Source organism: Pimephales promelas, chromosome 1, assembly GCF_988280905.1.
Source record: "Pimephales promelas chromosome 1, fPimPro1.hap1.1, whole genome shotgun sequence".
NCBI classification, from domain to species: Eukaryota; Metazoa; Chordata; class Actinopteri; order Cypriniformes; family Leuciscidae; genus Pimephales; species Pimephales promelas.
In genome coordinates, this window is record NC_142769.1 from 19,016,381 (window position 1) to 19,029,014 (window position 12,634).

The 12,634-nt window shown below is 39.5% G+C and overlaps 1 protein-coding gene across 2 annotated transcripts in view; it reads right to left on the minus strand.

Annotated features, from left to right (window-relative positions):
* Window positions 1-212: 212 nt before the first annotated feature.
* sh3tc1 (SH3 domain and tetratricopeptide repeats 1) overlaps window positions 213-12,634 on the minus strand; it is a 28,822-nt gene continuing 16,400 nt past the window's right edge. For both annotated transcript variants that reach the window (XM_039669296.2, XM_039669295.2), the window contains exons 11-18: window positions 11,526-12,433; window positions 9,876-10,635; window positions 6,822-7,002; window positions 6,217-6,367; window positions 5,215-5,337; window positions 4,879-5,029; window positions 4,376-4,572; window positions 213-1,738 (exon numbers count right to left, since the gene is read on the minus strand). In XM_039669296.2, coding sequence (XP_039525230.2) covers window positions 1,472-1,738; window positions 4,376-4,572; window positions 4,879-5,029; window positions 5,215-5,337; window positions 6,217-6,367; window positions 6,822-7,002; window positions 9,876-10,635; window positions 11,526-12,433 — 2,738 coding nt within the window. In that variant the 3' untranslated portion in view covers window positions 213-1,471. The remainder of the gene's footprint in view (window positions 1,739-4,375; window positions 4,573-4,878; window positions 5,030-5,214; window positions 5,338-6,216; window positions 6,368-6,821; window positions 7,003-9,875; window positions 10,636-11,525; window positions 12,434-12,634) is intronic.

Here is a 12,634-nt window from a genome sequence, read left to right on the forward strand (position 1 = left end):
TGTGTGTTGGGGGGGGGGGGGGGGGGGGGGTGCTATATGTGGAAATCCAGGAATGCTTAATTCATTTCTGCTATGTCGGTTTTATCAAACAGTGAGTTGTCCGAATAATCGTTTGTGAAAAAGAACTCCACTTAAATGTTTTGAATGTAGCCTACACTTGTAGCCTACACTTGTTTAACAATTTCAAGTAAATTAACAAATTTACTTGCAGGTTTTTAACGTTAATGTATTTTAATGTACTAAATTGCAAAGAATAATTACAAATGTGCAATTACAAAATATGGAATACATGTCACGTTTTAATATGACATTAAAGCATATTTTAGTTTACCATAAATACTTGGCAGAACATTGTAAGAAATATGAAACTACAAAGAAAAAATGTACTTAAGTCCCACTTAAAAACACTCTTAAGTGCATTTCAAATCAATTTTAATTATAATAAATTTGTATTTTATTAATTCATTAACAATTCATTTATGATTCATATCTGTATCTGAAAACATTACATTCAGTTCACACTTAGTACATTCTTTTAAAATATATATTTTCCTTAACACGTAGCTCTTTTTAAAAGTAAAGTGTAAATATTTCCCCACAAATGACTTTAAAGATCCGACATTTGTAAAAAATCATGAATTAAAAACATCATCATCTCAGTATATTCTTGCCAAATCCGGTGTACTTAGTCCCCTTGTCATTCTTAATTGATCCGGAATGGGTTGCTACAACAACAGATTTATTTTTTAGGATAAAAAAAAAAAAAAAAAAAAAGGGCTCACTTGCACTCAAGGTTTGTTTTGGTCATTCAAAGAAAGCTTGCAACTTCATATTGTTAAGCAATTAAATTCAGCATTAAATTCAATTTTATTGAAAAGCAGTGCCAACATGGTCTCTTTTTGGCACATACATTTGAATGCCACCAAGGCACTAGACCGTACAGTGCCAGTGGGTTTGTTTTCACTGAACTGGGAGGGTTTGAACCAACTCATGTAGCCTATTACACCAGGCATGTTGTTTATTTAAATCTACAATGCCTGTTCTTTTTCTGCTCTTAGTACAAACAGAACAGAAAAATGTGTTCACTGTCATCACTTCCACATGTCAACCAAACGTAATACCATTTTTAAAGAATGGAAAATCAGGCACAATACAAGCTTCAGATTATCATCATTATACATTTTAGAGAACAAGAAAAAAAAAAGGTTTTCCATCATGGGATTTCGTGCCAAATAGACCACGTAAAAGTCTATTTAGTCCCAAAACATTTAAGAATGAATGTGCCTGAAGGTTGCATTGCTTACACTTCAGTAAACACTTGCTGGGCAAATCAACATTTTATGAGTCAGACATGTAAAATAAATCAAATAATCCAAATAACATCCGGCGAATAAAAGTAAACAGAGAAAATTCACACACAAGTCAAATCAAAACATGCAGAGGAAGTGTCATATCCCATCTGAAGCCATTTCTATCTTATTGCCCCAGTTATTGTGTTTTTGTACTGGGCTGTGGTCCTGAAACTGTAGTCTGGAGCCAGGTTGATACGGCGAATGTGGAGGTCATTAGCGAAAGCTCGCGCTCGCTGGTAGAAGAACAGCGAGAGTTCCCGGTCCATAAGAAAGTTGTGGTAGATAGTGGCCAATCGTGTGCACAGCTCTAGCTGAGATCTCTTGTTGCCCAGATCCATAGCAGCAGCCAAGGCCAAGTGATAATAGCCAGCGGCGTCAAACGGGTCCTGGGATTCAGAGGGAGAGAAGGTTCTACAGTTTATATACAGAGATCTGATTTTGTGTTTTATTCAGATTTCCATATTGCCTGAAGTATGTGAAAAATGCAAGGGTAATATATTTCTTTATTGATTAATTTATTTAAATAATAATCAAATAAAAAACATTATTTTGTAGAATAATAATAATTAGCCTATTATTACTTTTATTATTATTGTCATACTGAATGAGAAAAAAAGGTATTCCCTTCTTTTTTGTCCTTAGTTGATGAAATGCCTGGATATACAATGTAATGCAAATGCAATACAATATATTTTGCATTCTGAATGACTAGTCACTACACTTATATTTTCTACTTTGAGTGGATGTGAATGAGGTGTGAATAAAAAATAAATAATTCATTCAGTATGTACTTAGACTGCCATCTTCTGGTTTATTTCAGATTTACTGCAAATCTGGAATTAAGAGTAATTCACATTTTTTTTAAATACTATCTCCTCTTCCAACTTAATACATAGAGACAACCAATTAAGCAACTAAAAAAGTAACTAAGAACAGATTTCCCAGAAATACTGTTGCTCTATTGTAGTTTTCAAAACATTTCACTGCTTGTTTGGTTGGCACAGTTTGGTTATTTCAAACTATTCAGTGTTTCAGTGGAACAATTCAGTGAAACTATGAGTTCATTGGTTAGAAGATGAGTTCATTAGATCATAGATTAGAAGCAAATTTCACTATACTTTTAATTTGTGCAAAGAATAAGCGTCATATGTCATAGTACGTCAAAGTATGACATAAGAGGGAACATGATTTAATTCAACATCTGTAAATAAAGCAAAACAACAGAAAAAGTATTCCTCATACACTGCATTCATTATTAACAGCAACAGTCTGACATTAAAGGTATTGTAGGTAGGAATTTTATGAAAAACTTTTTTTTCCAAATTTGTTTAATCTTTCTGTATATATCAATGCATAATTAAAATGTAAGTACTCTAAAAAAGAAAGTATAAAAATCGAGTGTCTGTAGACCTCTCACGACTGTTTTAAAGACAGCTCATTATTTCCATTCGCTTCACCCCCTCCCTTCTGGGCTCCTTCCAAAGCCACGCCCCCAAAACACATGAACACGCGACTCCGACAGCTGAGCTCAGCTCATAGGAGCTCAGCTGAAGACGCATTCTTTACCTGAGATGAGCGGAGAGAAAGGGGCTCAGTGCGTGTAGTGATGACATCATGTCAGAATCACATGTAATGAAAAAAAATCTAACTTTATCATTGCGAACATAAACAAATAAAATGTATTTTAGTACTCACTATCAAGCTAGCATATTGATATTGGTAAAGTTTTAAATATATATTTATTGATTTGATAACGAGCTAGTCATCTATAGCCTAAGGCAAAGCTAAAAACAAATTGCATGATACATGTTTTTCCATTGCCATCATTTACACTGTGATGAAGATGAATTTCGTGTAAGATTCATAACATATATGGTGTTCGGCATGTAAGAGTTTCCATGAGGACTACACTCCAGAGACAAGATCTCATGAAATGGCGTACAGTATGTATGACACGCCAATTCGTATTTCCATTTTTGGCGTGCTTTCAACACGCATAATCGCTTTTCAGCGTGTTTATGAACACCGTTGACTTAACGTTACATTACTGTATATGTAAATATATGAGCTACCCCAACTCCGTCCCTAAACCTACCCGTCACTGGGGTTACTACCATTTGTGAGTCTTCCCCTACCATCCTAGGAAAAAAATATCGCTCCCCAGATGTAGATCTACATTTTGCTTCGTTTCGCTCGGACATTTAACGGCGTGTACATACACGCGGAATCAATCGGACATTTAACAGCGTAGACACACGCGGATAGCTCAAAATGCGTTTAGATAACACGCCACTTGACTTGAAAGTGCCGTGTATGTTTACGCAAAAGTCATGATGTCATGTTACCGCATCGTCAGCTCGAGGACAGATTCAGTGTCGAGGGGGAAGCAGAGGAGGTTATGCAACTAGGGTCCGAGGAAGTAGAGGCCGAGGACGGGGTGATCAAAGTGCAGGGCAAGGAGCACTTCTTGGACAAGAGGACCCGCGTCGAGTTTTGCATCTTCAAGCTCAAACAAGGGCATGTGAACAGGTATGATCTGGATACGTGCAAGTGGGCAGGTCCTGTGTGGCAAAAGGGTGGTTGCCATGGTTGCGAGAGAGTGACAGTCGCCTAAGCCAATCCTTTGTTTCATCCCGGTTGGAAATAATGAGCTGTGTTTAGTGCAGATTAAACGGTCTAGAGTCACTCTTTTTATCAGAGTACTTACATTTTAATTATGCATCGATATATATAGAAAGTTTAAACAAATTTGGATTTTTTTTATATAAAATTCCTACCTACAATACCTTTAATTTGATCTTGTACTGATGAATCAGCAGTAGTCAGCATTCACCACCTGCGTGACATCACTAATGTCTAATGTAATGAAACAGTTGTGACTAGCTATAGTTTGCTTCTCCAACGATTCATCGTACAGTTGTAGTTAAGTAGTGAATTACGTCATTCTTCAGGAAATGGCGTGAGTTTTGGAGCGGGACTAACTGTTCATCAAACCAATGGCAGATGTCAATAGCTTACTGTACCTTTACATCATAGAAGATGATGTCTCCAAGTGTTTGGTAAACCCTGACATAGTACAGGGCTTCCTCGTCATACTGCAGCGGTGAGGGACACAGGGACAGGGCTTTCAGAAAGTGGTGCTCTGCCATTTCAAACTGACCCACACAATGGTACAACGTGGCGAGGCGATGGAATGCCACACGTTCATTTAAATGGTCAGCTGTAAGAAAATACCCAGACGAACGAAAAAGACTGTTATTTGTCTCTCCTAAAGGTTTTCGGCTGTTAATTGTTGTGAACATGAGTTTCCCGGACAGCAACATAAGTCGGCACAGATCCGGGCCACATCTGGTACACATGGCCACCAGATGTGGGCCGGATCTGGGCCGATTCTATGTTACTGTCTGGGTTATAAAGTGTGCTGTATTCTCAAAAAAACAGACAGGCAGGAAGCCACACTCATTCTGAATAAAAGTATTGATCATTTAAAAAAAAAAAAAAATGTTGTGCAGATGTGTTCACCTACCCAGACTCACGCTAATGTCTAATGCGGTTTGAGTGAACTCAATGGCCTCTGAACACTGTCCTAGCTGCAGAAGAAGCTCTGAAAGCTTGTTGCACAGCCGAAGCTGAGAGCGCACACTGCTCGTCTTCACTGCGATGGGAAGGGCTCGGTCCTTAAAAACAGATACACACATTCTTAGCACAAACACAGTGAAGGATTTGGATGGGATGAATGTTTTCTAATAATAAATGCTGCAATAAAGAAAAAGGAAATTACAAGGACCTGACATTCACAGAGTGCAATAACAACACAGTGCGATAGACCTCCCTCTTCCTCAACAATGTGTGCATGACCTACCCTGTAAAAACAGATGGCTTTCTCTCTGTCCTGTGAACTGTTGAAGAAAACATCCCCTGCTGCCTCCAACATCTCCAGGGCGAAGAGCGTGTCTCCTGTGCTCAAGGCCATGTCCTGGGCTACCTGTTACATTGAGGAAGTTCAAGTTACCATTATCATAGGAAATGCAACTTGAGTCATGCAGTCAAATTGCTTGCATCACTATTGATTACACACACACACACACACACACAGACGTTTACGTAGCTATCAAACTGTATATTGTCTCTTAAAGAGAGAGAGAGAGAGAATTAAATAATTAAAACTGAAAATATAAAAAATAAAAGTTCAAAATATGAATAATACTACAATCATAAATCATATAAAAATGACACTGTTCTGTCTGCACACTCTGATGTGTATTCTGTGTGCTAATAATTTAGGTAATAATTTGTGTTGTCACCATTATCTCCACACAAAAACAAATTGGTACAATCACAACTCAAAACCAAAATAAACAGTGTTCCAACCAATCACCGACGGGGGTGGGTTTTGTGAGGTTTTGCGCTTGTGCGGTTGGGTTGGCACAGCTGGAAGCGAAGTCGGAGAACAACCCGTCCCTGTCGGTGATTGGTTGGAACACTGTTTATTTTGGTTTTGAGTGGTTGTAGTCCAATGTTTTTGTGTGCAGATTTCAGAGCCTAGGCTGCCTACAGAGACGTGTTTTTTTGACAGCCTGCTTATGGGGCGGGCAGGAACATTAGGAAAAATTAGATGAATGTGATCATTTATTTTTGGGCCTGAAAATCACTGATACGAGCTTTAACCTTTTTGTAAGACTGTCAGTCAATGCATACAGACAAACTAGATGTATACAAAGATAATCCTATTTAAATTTGATTTAGATTCTGAATTTGAGTTTATGTTCAATATGTGTTCGCCCCCACATATCCAATAGTTCAAATCACAGTAACTCGCTGGAATGCAGGGAAGGAGCGCTGAATGAAGGCAATAGTCAGTCACCTGCACGTAGAGGTCCACTAGCTCCGTCTGCTGGAGGATGTGGTAAATCTTCCCTGACTGCAGCCAGGCATGAGCCTCCTTACGTTTCCTGCCCAAGTCGATGAAGATGCCCAGGCTCTGCTTGGTGTAATCTAAAGCAGCTCTGTTGGATCTGTGAAACAACATGACCAAAAATTTTAGCAAGGCTGTCTTTTTAAATAATATTAATAATATGGGATGTCTTACTCATTGATGTCTCATTATTATTACTGAAAGAACTTAGGGCTAAACCACCACTTTATTATATTTGAACATTTTAAACATTATAATGAGAGTTTACCCAAAGATGAAAATAATCTCATCATTTACACACCCTAATGTAACTCCTGTATTCTTTCTTCTGCAGAACACAATAGATACAAGATACACACAAGATATTTTGAAGAATGTCGGTAACCAGTTTTGGTGACCGTTGACTTTCATTGAGATGATTTTGAAACAAAAATCATGTTCCACGGAAGAAAGAAAGCCAATGAATTGACATTTTCAATTTGACATGAACTATCCCCTTATCATATTGCAATTACTGTCAATCTTTTTTAAATGTCGTCATGGGCAGGTCTCACTTCTCGGTGGCCAGGTTCAGGTAGAGCTGGCTGATCTTCTCCAGTATCTCTCCCTCTAAGCTCTTGTCTCCCATCTGCCGGAGAAGTTCCAGCTGGTGCTTGTTGTAGATGATGCACTGGGCTTCGTCTGGACACACCTCTTCGTATAGCTGACACAGGTGACGTGCGGCTTGGAGCTGGCCTGTCGTCAAGCAAATGAGAATATAATTGACTGAGGCATGAAGGTATACAGTAAGTGTGGTGACCAGCAAACCTGATTATATGCCATCCAATAGAAGTAATTTGTGACACAGCAGAAAAGGAATGTCATTTAATAATTACTGCGTTAGACTAAACTGAGAAGGGTCATAGCTCTTACATATTGTTGTCCTAATAGTTTACTGCTTGCTCTCTTCATTTGTAAGTCGCTTTGGATAAACGGACTGAGCATTAACGGGTTATTTACCCCCAAATTTGTTTACCTGGAAATGCAAGCTCATGCGAAAAGTTTTGCATTTCGCAGTGTTCCAAAGTTAAAGTTTGGTGAATTCTGACCTGTGAATTCGAATCACATGAAGACATGTGACCAGTAGAAGATGGGTATGTCATGGTCGGACCTCTTGGCTAAGAGAAAGAACTATATTTTTGCAGTATAGTCAAGATTGTATATTGTTACATTTTGATGTATTACCATTTGTTAGTTGTCAGAGACGTCAGATTCAGTGGCCAAGAGTTGCGTCGCACAGTAAAGAACTTATCTGAAGCAGCAGAGAGGAGCAGCAACTGGCTGTGGTTGAGATGGAAAGATTCCAGCTGGCTATGTACAGGTCGCCATGCTACGGTTTAGTAGAATTCTTGAAAAACTCGCAGAGTCTGTTGGTTTATTTATATAGTTTAATTACAGGTATTACATTCCTGTGTTCATTGCATGAATGAGGGGTGGTGTTTGGGCAGATATTGTGTTTTGCTGTAGGTGTTTTGCCATACGGAACCGTTGCCACTGAAACAGCTTTAACAAAGACAGTGGGGCTCGACAGCCTTAGTCAAACGGGTTGGCGCTTATGGTTGGGTTGCGGAGAGATTGTGAGATTGTGGTTAGGTCACATGTGAACTACGAGGAAGGAGCAACCTCAGCAGTAGGGATGTAAAGGTCAGTAAGCTGGGCTGAGTTGAATGGGGGACGGAGGGGGGTGACTCTGGGACGCCCCAATTCACTGTCGAGCCCTCTTGAGGTGTCGTGGGCTAGTCGAAAACACTGAGGATGGAAGGTGCCCACTTGAAGACCCTAGAGATGTCCCCTACTCGGATCAATCCAGACGGTTGTGTAACTGGTCCACTAGGGCCTGTTCCTGGCGGCACACCAACACTGCGTGTTTTCTTTGTCTCCCTTATCAAACACACCTGATTCAACCCATCAGCTCATAATCAGGTGGGTTAATGAGCTGATGGGTTGAATCGGGTGTGTTTGATTAGGGAGACAAAGAAAACACGCAGTGTTGGTGTGCTGCCAGGAACAGGGTTGGGAAACACTGCACTAGGGAGACCACACTGTAGATGCAGCCGTTGTGTGCTGACGCGGCAAGTACACTGCAGCCGTTAACGCCGGACCGAAGGAGATTCACATCACCATATGGAAAGAAGCGTAAATGGATGGAGAAGCATAGTTTACTGCAAAGCTACGTCTTAGTTTGTGCTTATCTTGGCGAAACCCGAGTACAAATCAGCATGAAGTTTTAACATCTTCTCTCGCGTAATGGAAATCATGTTATATTTTGAATTCGTGTTTATAAAAGTTTGCGGGTTCGATTCTCAATACCGGCAGGAAATGACTGAGGTGCCTTTGAGCAAGGCATCTAATACCCAATAGCTTGTTTTCACGTGACGTCACGCCACTGTGTTGCCATGGCGTGAAATGCAAATGGAGGGCAGGAAGTGATTTACTGTATTTAGAAAGCACTATAACAAACTCAAAATGCCTGTGTTTTGAGTCATTTATAGTTACTTGAATCGCTTAAACCACAAGGAGTTTTTATCGTGTGCCAAAAGTTGTTGTTCATAAGGGGGGAAAATGCAAGAAATTGATCGAAAAACTCTGGAAAAACAGCTTGCAAACCTACATCTGCGGTCAGGAGGAGCCAAATGGGATAATGCTCGTGTGTCTAACGTTAGTGATCACTTCGTCAAAGGTGAGTTAATACAACTTAAGTGACTGTTTGTGTAACGTGTTTCCGAACTTTGTAAAGTCAAAGTCACGCTCCTCTTCATAACATAAGGATTACGTCCAACATATGTTTGATTTTTTGTTAATTTCTTTCTCTTGTATTTAGCGTGTGAAGTAGTACAATACGGACTTTCCGGACTTTCTTCACTCCCTGCCCTCCATCTGAATTCTGCACGTCATCATAATCACGTGACTGAAACACAGCTATTGCTCCCTGGGCGCCACAGCAAAATGGCTGCCCATTAGTTCAGAGGTGTGCAGTGTGCGTTTGTGTTCACTACTCACTACTCCTAATGTGTGTGCACTGACTTGGATGGATTAAATGTAGAGGACAATTTACAAATTTTGGCTCAGGCTTCACATGTCACTTAAAAAAATAAAATAAAAATGAAGATTTACAGTTAAAGGTGCTCTAAGCGATGTCAGGTGACGTGACTTCTTTTTGACGTTTAAAGTATTTTCAAACAAAACGGAGGCTAGATAGACCCTCCCTCCTCCTCATCTGCGCACTGACCCCCCAAACCCCACCCCCAGGGCCTTCTTGTCAGTTATTGGCTGGAACAGTTTGTTATGTTTCATGGAGCGGGTTGCCGCAGTTTGTTTTTGTTGCCATTTGTGGAGCCTGGGTTGTCTGCATAGACCGCGTTTTTTTACAGTGTGTTTTTAGGGGACAGACAGCTAGTAGATAGTGAGGAGATGTTTGCTGTATGTGACAAAAAAAAAAAATGCGTTGGCCTAAAAAAACCTAAAAAACAACAAAAAAAAAAATATGACTATAGAGAAATTATTACGTCAATATGTTCTAGATGTCCTTTGGTTTCACTTCCACTAATAGAGCTATGATAAACACTTACTGTCCATGTGATCGATGTACATGGCGGTCAACAGGGCCCATTCATAGTAGATCTTCCCATTCTCATGTTTTCCCTGGGAAATATAGTGTCTCCCTAACTCAAGAAGCACTGAAATAAAACTGAGTTCATGCCCTTCATCCTCAAGCTCAGAGAACAGCTCCACTGACTGAGTGAGGTATTCTTCTGCCAATCTTTTTGCCTTGATTTGCAAACACATGAATCCATAGTTGGCCAACGCTATGGCCCAGTTATGTCTGTCCTCAAACTCCTCGCATATCTCGATTGCAGCCCGGTAACTCTCAGCTGCCTGACGGATGTCCGCTGAATGTCTGTATGAAATGGCCCGCATGTTGTAAACCACACCTTCCAGTTGTGTTGTGCAGTGCTCTGGGAGTGATGACAGGACAGCATCCAGCACTTCCAGAGCGGTGCCGGGTTGCTGGTTGCAGATGTACAGCCACGCCATCCAAATGAGAGCAGCAGTCGTGTCTGACTGGCCAACGCTGGACATGCTGCTGTGGTCGAGGACGGTTAGCATGTAGCGAACAGCTCTCTCGGGCATGCCGTGTCTATGGAAGAGCCAGGACAAACACAGAGCGTGGACATGATCCAGCGCAGGCTCCTGGCCGGGTGACACTAAAGCAATGGCACGGGCCAGGTATGGAGCCACTTGTGTTGGGATGTCCACTCCATACAGCTCTGATGCGTTTTCCATCAACAGAGAGACACCACAAAGACAGTGTGAAGCGGTGGCTCCTACCTGTGAAAGAGAACGGATAAATGCACAAATCAATTTATTTTATTTGATTGCATTTTTTTATTCATTCATTTTTAGTCCATTTATTTTAATGCACTTTTTGTTGTATTAATTAATTAACTATTTAATTGAATTCAATTTTATCAAATTTAATAAAATGTATTACATTGTTTTTTAGTTATATAAAATTCTTTTTTATGCAATTTTAATGTACAATGTACAAAAAATAACAAATATATTAATTTTCAAATTAAATGTTAATTTATTAAATAAACTGTAATAATTGAATGAATCAACATTTGTTTATTTATTTATTTTTATTTTATAAATTTATTTTTTATTCATTTTTACATTTAAATACAGTTTTCTCTGTGACATGATGGTTCCTACCAGTGATCAAATAAATGCATAATTTAATGTATTTAATTTAATTTGATTTATTTACTAAATGTATTTTTATTTAAATATTTTTTTTTCAAATGAATAAACTTATTTAATTGTATTAATTAGCTTTGGATTAAATTAAATGAAATTATATATATATATATATATATATATATATATATATATATATATATATTATATTATATAAAATTAAATGTTGTATCTATGTATATACTGTATATATGAAGACTTCAGATGCAAAAGTCCGTCTAACATTTTTCTTTAATATTAATATATTTAGCAGGCTCCTAAGTACCTACATTTCTGACTGGGCTGAGGTTTAATGAGTTTGAAGTGAAAGTATTTGATGAACGTATACTATGTGCGGAGAGCATTTACTCAATATTATTATCTCATTTTTGACATAGGAGGCTTTTAGAGGCTTTTGCACATTCAATAATGTACATTTAGAGTTCTCTCTGAAAACACTATCAAGGCCTAGCACTGACCTGAAGTGATGCTCGCCGTGCGGAGCTTTCGGCCAAACGTGGCAGACCCTGTTCGCTGTAGAGTCGTGCTAACACCAGGAAAACATGGCTCATAGTCTCATCACATGCTTCAGGAACCTCGTCAGCAAGGATCAAAAGCCTTTCGATGAACGGGATTGCACTCATGCTGTCTTTAAGCTTCAGGTGGAGCTTTGCCAGGATGAAGCAGGCTCGGGCCTCGGCAGGCTGATTCTTGGCCAGGATGGCCTTTTTTAGTACATACTTCAATACCTCAGGGTCCTCACAGCCAAACAAACAATCAGGGACCGCCATCAACAAAGCAGACAAGCGCTCTGACGAAGTGAACAATTTGTCATGGTTCTTCTGTGTTAGGTAGATGAGTGCCAGGTTGGAGTAAATGGCGGAAAGCAGAAACATGTCTGTGAAACAATCCCTGGGTACATTCAAGGCTTCCTCATAATAAACCCGAGCTTGAGAGAACTTTGACCTCCCTGCACAAAGCTGTCCGAGAAGAAAACAGATCCGGCTCTGCGCCCACGAGACGTACTTCTTTCGTGCCAATTCTCGGGCCACACCTAAATACGCCACTATATCCTCCTCATCAGAGTGACCCTCGAAATGTGAGATGAGGAATTCTGGGTAAGCGGTGTACAGGAGCATAAACTCAGGCTGGTAGTCACGACTGCTCAAGAATGAGAGGAGAGCATGATGTCCGCCTGGACTGCTGCTGTCCTGCTCAGAGCTGACACAAAATCGAGGGGTGTCCAGGGATTCCTCTGTATCATTTGTTTTTATATCTATCTGGTGCTTGAGGCTGAATGAAGAGTCGTCCTTTCTTTGAGTCTCATCGACTTCACTCAAAATGTGGTTGACTTTCTGTTTTAGATTGTTCACTTCTTGAGTCTTGTCTGAAGTCAAGGAATAAAATAATAAATATATATTTTTTTAATAAAAATAAACAAACAGATCACTATTTTATTTAGCCCATATTTAAGGGATAGTTCACCCAAAACTGAACATTTTGCCATTTACTCACCCTCAAGTCGTTCCAAACCTATATCCAAACCTGTATTCCAAAGTTTTCTGTTGAACACACAAGAAGATATTTT